Source organism: Protopterus annectens, chromosome 13.part0 (assembly GCF_019279795.1).
Source record: "Protopterus annectens isolate FY-2018-M chromosome 13.part0, PAN1.0, whole genome shotgun sequence".
In the NCBI taxonomy this organism is placed as follows: Eukaryota; Metazoa; Chordata; order Ceratodontiformes; family Protopteridae; genus Protopterus; species Protopterus annectens.
In genome coordinates, this window is record NC_056747.1 from 509,274,013 (window position 1) to 509,287,832 (window position 13,820).

General features: G+C 40.7%; 1 protein-coding gene across 1 annotated transcript in view; it reads right to left on the reverse strand.

Annotated features, from left to right (window-relative positions):
• LOC122787423 (protein phosphatase PTC7 homolog) overlaps positions 1–13,820 on the reverse strand; it is a 185,815-nt gene that overhangs the window by 79,870 nt on the left and 92,125 nt on the right. Inside the window, exon 3 of the mRNA XM_044054134.1 lies at positions 9,622–9,820. Within this exon, the coding sequence (XP_043910069.1) occupies positions 9,622–9,820 (199 nt within the window). The remainder of the gene's footprint in view (positions 1–9,621; positions 9,821–13,820) is intronic.

A 13,820-nucleotide genomic window follows, 5' to 3' on the forward strand; every position in this document is an offset into this window, starting at 1 on the left:
ATGGTTACTGTTAAAGTAAAACAATGGGATATTAAAGCAGATTGCTCAACCTGCTGCCTTTTAGTCCCTGTTATTTGATCCTGATTAAAAAAATAATCACCAGAGCTTTAAAAAGTAATCCACTCTATTGTTTTACCTTATAGGCTTCCTACCTTTCTGTACTGTTTTAGTTTCAGTTTGAAAACCCAGTTGAAAAACCTCTAGCTGGCTCTTAATTGCTGATGTCATGTCTGCCAGACCTCTTGTTGTAGTTACCAGAACGTTTCCTCCCACAAAGTGATGTATAGAAGAGGCAGTGAACCTCCCATATAGTGATGTCAGAGCTGCCTTGCCCATCCCACTCTAATCTAATATAAATGACGAACTATAATCTCAATTATCTGAACAGCCCTACTGATATATGACAAAGTACAGTGAGGAAGTACAGGCAACAGTACAGTAACAGCTGCATGAACAAAGAGCATACATTTGCAATGACCATGCATACACATTAATTGCATCTTTTTACATAGATAACACTACATAAGATTACATGAAGTATGTCATACCTTAATCTTAAATTACCACTTAAAAAACATGCAACTACTGTCATGCACCTACGTGAAATATATCATGTTTGTAGTCCATCAGTTGTTGGCTATTTAACCAAACTGGAAGGAAAGAAACTGGGAGTTTGATGGTTTGCAAAGCTGTGATTTCTTCCAGTGCTATGCAGGTCAGATCTAAATTCGACAGCAGGAGGAGTGCAACAAAAAAAGTGCCCCACTAAGGAAGGAAAGGCTGTGACAAAACAGTACATTAGTCAGGTCACCTGCTGTGAGCTGTCAATCACATACAGATAATGGGTCAAATTACCCTTAGCACTTTGACAGCTAGGGAAGATAGGTATGAAGGGGGAGGGGAGATACCTTGAAGAAAGTACAGTTTTGTACCTACCATAAATGCAGATGTTAGAGTGTTCACCCTGCTGCAGTCATCACACTCGGGTTATCCTGCCGTCAGGCGGTCCCGCAGTCGGCCTGAATTCCAAAGTCTTGGTCCGGCATCGGTTGCTGTCACTTCTTCCCTGACGTCAGTGCGCCAGGGGTATATAAGAGGCATCTATATATATATATATCTATATATATATATATATATATATATATATATATCGATATAAAAATAAAACAAAACCCTTAGGCACAAGCAAATACACCACAGAGGTAGTACAGGATAGAGTGGTAGTGATGAGTTCAGCTAGTTCAGAGGGGATGGAGGGAGGGTAACCTGGACTGCAGCAGGGTGAACACTCTAACATCTACATTTATGGTAGGTACAAAACTGTACTATGTTCATCGTGTTACCCTGCTGCAGTCATCACACTTGGGTTGAATCCCAAAGCTAAGGATGGGAGGTGGAGTCAAACAGGGTTAGAAGAAGCTAGTAGGTCCTGCAAAACTGCAGTGGCAAAACCAGCTCTAGTCTTAGAGTATAGAGGTAAGTGATAGTGTTTGGTGAAGGTGTGCACTGAACTCCAAGTTGCAGCTTCCAGAATATCCTTGGTTGGCACTCCCCTGAGAAAGGCTGCTGATGTAGCTGTAGCCCTGGTGGAGAGGGACCTAATGTTAGCAGGTACTGGTTTTCCCATGATGTATGTAGCAGAAACGTATGCAATGCCCTATCCATTTAGATGGTCTGTTTTGAGATGGCTTTTCCTTGTGATCCTGTAGCATAGGCTACAAAGAGCTGGTCAGTTTTTCTGAAAGCCTTAGTTTTATCCAAGTAGTAACGTAATTGCCTGTGACTGTCCAAAGAGTGCAGGAGTCTTTCTCCTTTGTTCTGGGGATTTGGGAAGAAGGTGGGCAAGTGAATGGTTTGGTTTAGGGCCACACTGGATACCACCCTTGGCATAAAGGAAGGGTTAGTTCATAGAGAGACTCTGTCTTGATGAAAAATGAGGAAAGGTTCCACTGCCATTAGTGCCTGTAGCTCTGAGACTCTTCTAGTTGAGGTTATTGCTAGTAGTAGGACAGTTTTCCATGAAAGAAATTTTAAATCAGCTGAAAAAGCTGGTTCAAAGGGCGGCAGTGTAAGCTTTTCCAGAACAAAGTTGAGATCCCAAGTAGGTGTTGGAGCTCTCCTTGGCGGTCTTACATTCTTAGCCCCTCTGAGGTACTGTCTTAGGAGCGGATGTGAGAATAAAGGAGGATCCGTGCTGTAATGAGCTGAAATTGCTGAGGCGTGGATCTTAATAGATGAAAAGGAAAGTCCTTTGCGTAACATCTCAGTTAAATATTGTAGAATCTGAGGGATGTTTGGATCAAGGGGATTTTGGCCTTTAGCCTGGTTCCAGGTGCAAAATCTTTTCCATTTGTCTGAATAGGTTTTCCTGGTGCTGGGCCTCCAGAATGACATCCATAACAGCTTTGGATAAAGGTGTTGGCTGGTTGTTTAGGTAATTTGCCATGCAGCCAGGTTTAAAGTCTTGAGCTGGCTGTGTAGAATCAGATTGTCTCGCTGGGTGAGCAGGTGAGGAATGTGTGGCAAAATCCATGGTGGGCCATGGGCCATGTTCCTTAAAATTGGATACCAATGCCGGCGTGGCCAATCTTGTGCAACGAGCATCATTTGTGGCCTCTCTAATCTGACTTTCAGCAGTACCTTTGCTAGAAGAGGCAGTGGATGGAAGGCATACACTGTTAATGTTTTCGAACTGAATGAGAAGGCGTCCACTTTCCAAGCTAGTGGATGGAAGTTCCTTGTGCAAAATTTTTGAAGTTGTTGGTTGTGGGGGTTTGCAAACAGATCTATGTCTGGGCGTCCCCATTTTTGAGCTATCATTGCAAATACTTGTGCATCTAGTTTCCATTCGTGTGGATCCATGATGTTTCTGCTTAGGTCATCTGCCAATGTGTTTTTCTTTCCTGGCAGGAATTGTGCTTGTAATTGAACCTGGTAAGACAGTGCAGTGTTCCACAAGGTCACTGCTTGCCTGCATAGAGGGTAGGAATGTGTGCCCCCCTTGCTTATGTACCACATTACTGTGGTATTGTCAGTCTTTATTATTAGTTGTCCTGGGTGTAGAAGGTCCTTGAAAGCTGTAAGGGCATTCTGTACTGCTACCATTTCTTTTTGATTGATATGCAGATGCCTCTGATCTGTAGTCCATTTGCCCTGAATGCACTGGCCTGCCAGGTGTGCTCCCAGGCATAGTCCGATGCATCTGTTGTCATAGTTTGCCTGGCTGTGGGTAAGGTGAAAGGCTGACCCTTGTTGAGATGACATGCCTGTGCCCACCATAGAAACTCCTGTTGAAGGCAGGTAATGAGTGGTATCATTGTTTCCAAGCTGTGGCTGTGTCGAGTCCATACACTTTTCAGGTACCATTGTAATTTCCTCATATGCAGTTTTGCAAATGGTATTAGTAGTATGCAAGATGCCATGAATCCCAAGGCCTGCAGATTTTTTCTTGCAGGGAGTTGGGTCTTGGTTGTCATTATTTTGAAATACTGAATCAGCTGTCGTTGCTTGTCTGGCATGAGATAAGCCATCTGGGCCGTTGTACTCAAGCTGGCACCCAGGAATATTATGTTTTGTGAGGGCACTAGTTTTGATTTATTTTCATTTACTGTGTACCCTTACCCTAGGCAACTTAGAAGGTGTTTGACAAATGCCAGATGCTTTAAAAGAATGTCCTTGCTTTCTGCTTGAATAAGGCAGTCGTCCAGGTATGGGTATATTTGAATTCCTCTGTCTGCAGTATGCAATTACTGGTGCCAGGCATTTTGTGAAGACCCTGGGTGCAGTAGATAAGCCAAAGGGCAGTGTAGAGAATTGATAATGCGTAAAACCTGCAATGAAGCGGAGGTATCTTCTGCAATTTTGTCTGATAGGGACATGCAGGTATGCTTCCTTGAGGTCCAAAGTGACTAGCCAAGCATTCTTGCCCAGCATGGGAAGAAGCTGCTGTAGTGTTAGCATCTTGAATTTTGGTACTTGCAGATAGGTGTTCAGAATTGAAAGATCCAGAATGGGTCTCCATGCTTTGTCCTTTCTTGGGACTAGGAAGTGTCTTGAGTAAAATCCTTGTCCTTGCTCCTGTGTAGGTACCTGTTGAATGGCTCTCATGTCCATGAGAGCTGTAATTTCTTTTTGTGCCTCTTCCCATTGATTTGGTGGCAGGTTTGGCATTCCTTTGATCCTTGGTAAGGTATGAAAGTGGAATCTGTATCCTTGAGAGACAATGTTTAGAACCCATTTGTGTCTTTTGTGATGATGTGCCAGTTGTCTGCAAAAAATGCTAGTTTTCCTCCCAAGGGAGTTGCCAGGAGAGATTTGCTTGGTAGTTTGAGAATTTTTGAGTCATTGTGTTTGTCTTCTGCTAGCTTGGGGCCTGTCTCCTCCTTTCTGGGTAGCAGCACCCCATTGGCGAGGTTTGTAAGGGCCCTGTGGACTAACCTCTGCCCCTTGGGCATCTGTATTTGCCCCTCTGTGATCTGTCAGAATCTGGAAAGGACCAGTTTTTTGTTGGCCAATTTCTGCTGAAGCGAGGGGGTTGTACCTGCAAAAAATCCTTGACCGTTTGCATAAACTTTGCCTTATCCTCCATTTTCTTTAAAACCTCTTCTGCTTTGACCCCAAATAATACATCCTGTTGTAAAGGTGCATCCAATAATTTTGCTTTAACATGGTCAAGAAGGGTTTGCTCTTTTAACCAAGCATGTCTACGTATGACAGAGCCAGTAACAGCTGCTCTACAGGAAGCTTCCAATGAATCAAATCCACATTGTAAAGTATGTTTGCCCATCTGTTCAGCTGCATGCAACAGATCCTGCATTTCCTTGAATTCAGACTTTTCTGAATGTGTGCTCATTTTTGTTTCAACTGAAACATTACGAATTGCTCATATTTCAACATGTGAAACTGGCAATTTAATGCTCTCATAGCCAGAGTTGCTGAGGTGTATATTTTCTTTCCCCATCTATCTAGGGCTCTGGAATCCCTTTCAGGGGGCACAGGATTTTTAGCCATAGAAGCTTTAGCTCCCTTAGGACCCTGTGAAATTGTTTCTGGGTCAGCTACAGGGCTTTTATAAAGGAATTTGTGCGAGTCAGGTACTCTGGTAGTATCTGTCTGGTTAGGCTGGAGCAGGAGGTAGAGAGTCTGGATTTAAACTAGACTCCAAGTAAACATCCACAATATGTAAAACAGGAGGGATAGCAAGAGATCTGTGTCGGGGTAGTAAAAGGAACTCTTGGAGCCTTTTCTTAGAATCTGAGTAATCCTGGCCTTCCCAGTGGAAATGTTCCCTCATGGTATGTAAAGTTTCCCCAAAGGAGTAGTCTTCAGGGGGAGATGCTGAGGGAATAGTGTCTTCATAAGGTGGAAAAGTGTAACCCTGTTCCTCAGAAGAATCTGAGGAGAGTGAAACCTGGTCAGAGGATGCATAATCCTCCTCTTGTCTTGGTCTTTTATCAGGAGGGGGATGGGAACCCCTGGTAAGGGTAATCAAATCTTCAGCCATCTTAAGCATCTATTTTTAGGCATGGGGCCTTGAACTGTAGACTGATGTATAGTTTTCTTAGGTTTTAAAGGAGTTTTAAGCTTAGCATAAGATTTAATGGCGAGTGTAATCGGTCTGAAGACACCGTCTCCAACCGAAGGCGTTTCCACTGCACCGGTGTCTACTTCTGCTCTGGTGTCTGGAGATGGCTGCGTCGGCCTAGTAGGCTCCGCCTGGGAATCCGCAGCTGTCTGAGGTTCCAGTTCTGCGGTCATCAGGGGCTGCGTAGGCGCCTCACTGAAAACCAGAGAACCGGCGACAGGCCCAGCTGAGGCCTCGGAGTCTGGCTTATTCCTAGGCTGCCTGTCCTTATCCTTGCGTTTTTTTGTGTATGGCGGTCGGCTGCTCCGATGGCATGATATAATTAAATTTCCTACCAAAGTAATGCCGTGCGAAGTCAAAACGGCGTTGGATAGTTCGTTTATTAAACCTAGCACAAAACCGACAACCTGTGACGTCGTGGTCTGGGCCTAGGCAAGGAATACAATAGGAATGGAAGCCCTTATGAGGCATTTGCTTCCAACAAGAAATGCAATTATTAACTTTTTCTGACATCGGACTCAGGCAAGAAAATGTTCCCCAACGGGGTACTTAGCTTTATTGAAGACTTCGGAGTGAAATTCAAATCGAAAATCTCAGGTGTCAGCCGACCGGCACTTGCGAACTGCTTCTGCTTTGGACACCGCGCGGCAAGAAAGACGGAATAAAATATCGTCGGATGCCTCTTATATACCTCTGGCGCACTGACGTCAGGAAAGAAGTGACAGCAACCGACGCCGGACCAAGACTTTGGAATTCGGGCCGACTGCGGGACTGCCTGACGGCAGGATAACCAGAGTGTGATGACTGCAGCAGGGTAACACAATGAACATCTACAATTCAGGCTTCACAAAAGAAATCAAGTTAGCATTTCTAAGAGGAAGCAGCAATAAAATGCACTTTTCAATTCTGTTCTGTGGCACTTGCACTGCTTGTGTTTGAAGTAGTCATTGAAAAAGGAAAAAATGTGACTATAACACAGCCTGTAAAATCAGTGCAGTGACGGGAGTTTTAGGGAAAAAGTGGCAGATATGATACAATTTAGAGACAATGAATTCTGGGATACCTAGAGGCAAACTAAATAATCAGCACTACTTCAAGATGCCAGACCCCATGGGGTCAGACTCCGAAATTAAGTATAAAAATATCTAAAAACCTGTAAATAGTCCCAGAGTGGTGTTAAAATGTAGGAAACACCTAACAATGATGAAATAAACATGTTTTGAGTCTGTGGGTGCGGTTCTCCTTTAACAATACTAACTACTACTTCACAAGAGCAGCAGACAGAGGCAACCATGAATCAATGTACTACAGCAACTAAAAACTGAATCAAGTTAACAAAAAAGGAAGATATCAACATCTATATCAAAAGTAGTAAAACTCTTATTAAATACTTACGTTTCATCAAGAACAGGTGAAACTCTAAATTATTTATTTAGGTGGGAAGATAAACACGATTGCAAAGACTAATGCAAACAAGGTTTGGTTAAAAGCAAACTAAATACTAGAATAGGGGGACATTGGAAATTCCTAGCAGAACACGAGAGAGGGGCAAGCTAGAAAGCAGAGGTTAGGGCAACAGAAGTGTGAGGTTAAATAACAGCAACAGTTTCACACTTCAGCACTCGAGTTACAAGCTCCCACCTTATGAACTGGTGTGATGTTCCTTGCACTGTCCCATCATGAAAGGGGAGTTCATTCACAAATGGCAAAAATCTCCACAAAGCAGTTGCACACTTTTTCTGATGCAGTGGTACACTGCTAATTGCTTAGTTTAAAAAAGAATGCCATGAATATGTATACTTAGTCTTGGAACATACGTAAAACCATTAGATTGGTATATGTACAATTATGTGAATATATTTGCCAAAACTTTTTGCAACATCTGGTATTTTGATGCAATAACTACACAATACTCATTCTTTAAAATATCACAAAAGTAGCAGCAGTCATAGTAAAATTCACATTTCCATCTAAATTTTAAGTAATGAATGAACACTTTGGTGGGAAGACTTCACAATATTAACACAACTAAAACCTCAACTATCAAATCAATGGATCTGTTCCTGGACACCCTCAAGGATAAATGTCCCTGTAATCTTTAACTTGCCATATTGTCATTCCTCTTCACTCAAAACCGCATACCTCTCAACCTCTTAGCGGAAGAAATCTGAACAAAGCCTGACATAACGGGGGGACAAAGGCCCAAAATATGTACACATTTTAAATATTGCGCTTATAAACTTAGAAAATTGCTAGAACAGGATTTGTGTTAGCATACATTTTTCTGAAGGATATGAAGTCTGAAACTCAAATGCATGTCATTATTTATTGACTTTAATCCTTAGATCATCCCACCGATTTGTCAAAAAGACAATTTTTATGAGGAACAGACAAAAAATATATGGATGTTCTGAGAAAATCTGTACAGTTGCGGTATGCAGCGTGCCCCCCCCCCAAAAAAAACAGCCTTTACCAATACCTCAACAGTTTTACTAACACGTCCCAGCCATATGCATAGTTTATGACACTGCTCATCACCCCACTATACTTCTAATATAAAAACTTTATAAAAGTCTCTGAACTTGCTTAATGACCCAAATTACTGGAATGCTGACACTTTCTCACTGCCAAGTTCCTTCCCTCACTTTAATTTCTTTGAACTTCTAATCACAAGATTTGATAAACCCACTAATACACAAAGTATTCAGTGTTCAACCTCTACTAAATGTATAAATACGGTTTATACTATAATACATTCATATGAAATAAAGGAAACTAATGAATTAGAAAATGTAAGTATATTAGTGAATGTTTAAAAATGTTTGTAATGTTGGAACTTTTCTCCCAGGGACTCCACTAAGAATTTTTTTTTTTTTACTAAACCAAGTAGGCCAAACGCTGTAAAGAAAAGCAAAATAAAAATAAAATATTTTTATATAAACTTAAGCATATAAAAATAAAGATGCCCACTGGGCTACATTGAGCTTGCAAACATATTAAAAAAAAAAAAACAAAACAAAACATAGGAAGAGAGTAAATATCAAACATTTCCTTTAAACTTTTTTTTTTTTTTTTTTGCAACCCCCCACCAAACTTTACATATGCGAGTTTCTTGGTATATGTTAATTTTAAGTTAAAATCAACCTCTACTGTCAATGCACTTTGGTTGACAAAGATAGCTGACAGATGAGCGAGACTGGCAGTCCCTGGGGGTAGGGGAATGTGCCCTTTTCCCACGGATTGGATGATTCTAGACTGCAGTGCTGGGTGCGGGACCCACTTGCAAAAACTCTCTTTGCATGTTGCAAGGATTAGCCTTCTGGCATGAGCAGCAGATTTCTCCCATCTGTTTGTACATAAAGTGTGTCAACATTCGTGCAGATATACTAGCTGTAGATCCATATTATACAGATCGTAAAAAAAAAAAACAACTCAGAGGCAGACATACCACAGCGAAAATTTATTATGAGAAAAGGCAATCTTGAACTTCGTACATGTAAGTCTTGATTTTCAGTCATTCAGTTGACATGGAGTCCCAATTAAGTATGGATTTCTGTACATATTAAAAGCTTAAATATTCAAAGTTGCAAAGGACCATACTAAAGGTAAAACCCCTTAGAAAACAGTGTCAGAAAACAAGGAATAAATAGCAACAATTAATAAAATAAAAGGACTTAAATCCCACTCCAATACACAGAAATATAAAACAACAAAAATATCAAATACAGAGCAATGCTGAAGGAAAGCCTGCTACTCTATAAAACAATTCCTGAACAGTATACCTTAAATATAAAAATGCAGGCAAGTGATGAGTTTTTAAGGCATTTGCCTGTATGAATTAATGGGCAGGTACACATATTAACGAAATGTCAGAAATCTAACTCTCCTGTTAAGGCATTCAAAATGAACAGTTACTGTTCACATATCAAGTTCTTCACATTGTTAACACACACACCAACATACACTTGTAAATAAAACAAGACAGAAAACCAAATCACAGCAAATAAACCATTTGAACAGGTTAAAGGTGTCATTACCTGTCACTTAGGACATTCCCCTGTGCCTCAGGAGGAGCGATAGCCAGCTGAAATGGTGTGTTGAAGTAGTGTTGCTGTTCATCAGACCGGTGAATAATTCTACCATCTCTGATGACTAGAAAGCCAGAATCGCCCAAGTTAGCAGTATGTAAACAATGATTCTGTCTGTCCAAGACTACCAGGCATGCTGTGCTGCTCCCTGCAGTCAAAATAAATAAAAAGAAAACACTTAAATATCCATATAAAATCAAGGTCACTCATTTGGGATGCAAATTAACAGGAGTACTTTCTAAACAAGTAAAATAAGTCAGCCCTTTCATCAGGTTTAGAAATTAAATAAGTCTTCCTCAAATTATTAAAGTTGCAACCTTCTCATCTACAGCCATTACCTCAGAAGTTTTATAGTAAAGTTGTGTACACTTACCATAAATGTAGATGTTAGAGTTTATGCACTGTTGCAGTCATTACATTTGGGTTATCTGCTTGCAGAAGCCCTCAGTCAGCCTGATTAACAAAGCCCTGCATCGGTTGCTGTCCCTTCTACTGCAAGCAGATAACTCAAATGTAATGACTGCAACAGTGACACATGAAGAACATTTGCATATACAATACATACCTTTTTATGCAAACTTCCTACAAAATGAACAACCTGAAATTCTGAGAATACGAAAGGGAGAAAAAAAATTAGTGCGTTTCTAAAGCAATTGCTTCATGGAGGTGAGCAGGTAACATTGTCATACTCTACAAATTTTACTCGGCAGAAGTAAAGGCAAATTATAAAACTACGTACAAGTTCTGTACTGAACAGCAAACACATAGGAAGCAAAGGTTAACTGGTGGTATCGAGAAATACTTTAGTGAAGATATATTCTGGATGTGTGCTGCATTTTCTATCTTAAAAAGAACTCATACACCCTGACTTAATGAGAACGGAGTGTAAAGTAAGTATCATTCAACAGCGATGAAGCAATATGTCCCTGCTCCAAAAGCAGAATTACCACATTACGACTCTTTCCCCTTTGGTAGACGGATTGTGATCAAAGGAAAAGAAAATGGCCACAGTAATGTACATTAACTTGCTACACATTCCCCAATCACTGTAATCTCAAAAAAAGACTTCATTGCCGCTCTGAGAAGGGTATACTGTTAACACTGTGTGCACACACACGTATCTGGTGTTACTTATACTGGCAAGATGAAATTTGTAACTGGCACTCACTGCCTCTGTTACCATTTGTTAGCTTTTTCAAACTACAGAGTATCAAGAAAGAACCAATACAGGGTGCTTTAACAGGCCATAGACTACCCAAGCTGCAGCCTGTTGTGGTGTAAGATGAAGGTACACTTCTGTCTTGAATTTTCTTTTTTGCCCCTCATTAATTTAAAATGCAAGATTCAGGGTAACCGTTTTGCTAATTCACTGTACAAACAAAATAAGCAAGCCTGCGATGTTTAGAATGTAGGGAGTTTATTTACATTATACATTTACAACTGTAAAATAAAATACAAGAAAGCAGAGTTATCATGGCACCCACAGCTCTAACTTTGTGGCTGCTGAGATAACTCACTACAGTAATAACGGGGTTAAAACGTGCTCTGTTATTATCCTTTGTCAGGGTGTGCCTTATCCACACATATTTTTCCCCCATCATCTATTATTTCATTTTTCAGGTCAGTGAATGAAACCAAAAAGCCTTCTGCAATCATGAATGGGGCATAAAAGTTGGAACATTAGACTGCATACTTACAAGTTACATAAACACACAGCAAATTCAGTTAAGGTACTGTAGAGAACCAGATAAAGTGCTGAAGTGGTAAACCATAAGCAAATTGTTACACAGCAGTCTCAAAAAAAACTTAAAAGTTTAATGGCACACGGATAACACTCTGCAAATTAAACATCAAGTGTGGCAAATGTTTTAATGAGACTGGAGTCTTTGAATAAGTGAACAATCCTTTACACAGATTTTCATAACTGCAGTAAATAAGGAACATTTAAGACCATCTTCGGCTTCCAAAACTAACTTAAATGTCCTTGCATACCCCTTCAATGAGGTCATGAACTGTCAAACAGATTCAGAGCCAGTGGAACTAAACTTAACCCCTTGGAAGGAGGCCTGTGTAATTCCACTACACAAACAGTGTGCCCTGACAAGCTTAAAAATAACAGTGGCATGTCACCTGATAGAACAGTTATATGCAAGCAGCTTTTTCTTTACATGATCAGTGAAATCATTTAGTAACCACCACACCTTTAAGTGAGACCGTACCATAGCTATACAACTCAAATGGAAGGCACTATCCACTACAGAAAAAAAGGTAAGAGAAACGTACTGTGGGGGTCCTGTACTCCTAAACATATTCAATATGGCTCTGCACAATCAAATGCTAGAAGAACTGAAAGCCACAGTCCTAGTCAACCAAACCATTTTGTTAAATTTACAACTATGTTTTGTGGAAAATTCTTTAAAAACATTTGGTAGCAGTGCATGAATCTCATACTGACCCAGGATGCTCAGTCACAACACACCCATAAACCCAAGTTCCAAATCCCTTTCTTACACTGGAGCACTAGTCAGAATACCCTTCAAAGTTACTAAAACAAGAAGGCTACTGCTTAGACACAAAAGCCTATACAGTAATAAGGTTGACTTGCAACAAAATTCTTAAAAGGGATCAGCAACTTCCCTACATTCAGAAAGAAGTAACCACAGGTCCAAGATTCACTAAAGTACAGTTATACAAGTCAGACTTACCATAACAGTACAAGCTTGAAAGATCACTACTGCTTCAGTAGCCTTAACTACATGGATTATATCCTGCCAAGAATATAACATACAACCAGCTTCCAAAGCTTCAGGGCACCTTCCACATGCCCAAACTGTCAAACAGTTTGAGGCAAGATGACTGAAAGATAAGTTTGGGCACAAAAGCCTTGCGAGTTTTCTGCCAGCAGAGAGGGAGCATGAGCCCTGAAGGGGCAATGCTAGGAACAAAAAAATATACATCCACACCCTGGCATAAAAAATGCACCAAAAACAAGTGGGATGGAGGAAGGAAGTGGTGACTGCAGCAGTGATCATTCAAACACCTGTTATGGCAAGTACCATGTTCATCATACTCCCTACAGCTGCAGTAGCCTTAGCAATATGGGAAGATTACCTTGGCTAACTACATTTGGGAGGTGGAAGGCAAAGACTCCAGGAGCCCCTGTAGAATTGTCCTAGAACAGCTGAATCTGGATCTTTAGAAGAAATCATGATTTTAGTGCTTTGTAAAAGTATGTACAGATGACTAGGTAGCAACTTCTGGAATACTTCTAGAATCCATCCCATTCCAAAAAGCCACAGATGAGCCCAAAGCCCTGGCAGAGTGGGCCTTAACCCTGCCTGGAATAGTTTTGTTACAGCGAGTAAAACAAAAAGTAATAGCCTTAGGCAGCCATTTGAAAATTGGAGGTTTTGACATAGGTTGTCCCTTCTTACCTTCACAAGAAATGAATACTTGATCCAAAGATCTGAAAGATTTAGTACTGTCAAAATAGTACCAGTGTCATCTGTGGACCTCCAAGGTATGCAGTACCCTTTCTCCCTCATTTTTAGGTCCAGGAAAGAAAACAGGGACACTGACAGCGTGGCTTAAAGTAAACTTTGACACCACTTTAGGCATAAGAGGAAGATTAGTTCTCAAAGAATCAGAGTCCCTATGGAAAATAATATAGCGTTGACTTACTATAAGAGCTTGCTCAGATGACCTTCATGCAGAGGTCAGAGCAAGTAGTAAGAATGTTTAGAACGTCAAGTCAGCCAGTCAACTGGTTAAAAATGGAGAAAGTGTTCGCTTCTTCAACACAAAATTAAGACCCCCAAGGAGGGGCCACTGGTTTACTTGAAAGGGGTTTTGCATAAGAGGCCTCCAAGAACATAACATTTTGACATGAAACTGCACTGAAACAGGAGGATCCATGGGTAGATATGCTTAATGGCCGATAAACTTAATAGGAGGAATAATAGGATAGTAGCTTGCACAAATATTGTGAGAACAGAGAACAACTATCCCTGAATGGGTGCTAATTATGTTGTTGGCACCAGCTAGAAACTTCTTTTCTATTTGTTAATATACAATTTACTTTAAGCAAGCTTTCTTGCCTCCATTAGTACCTGCTGCACATCCTCAGTAAACAGGTGCCTAAAAGGAAT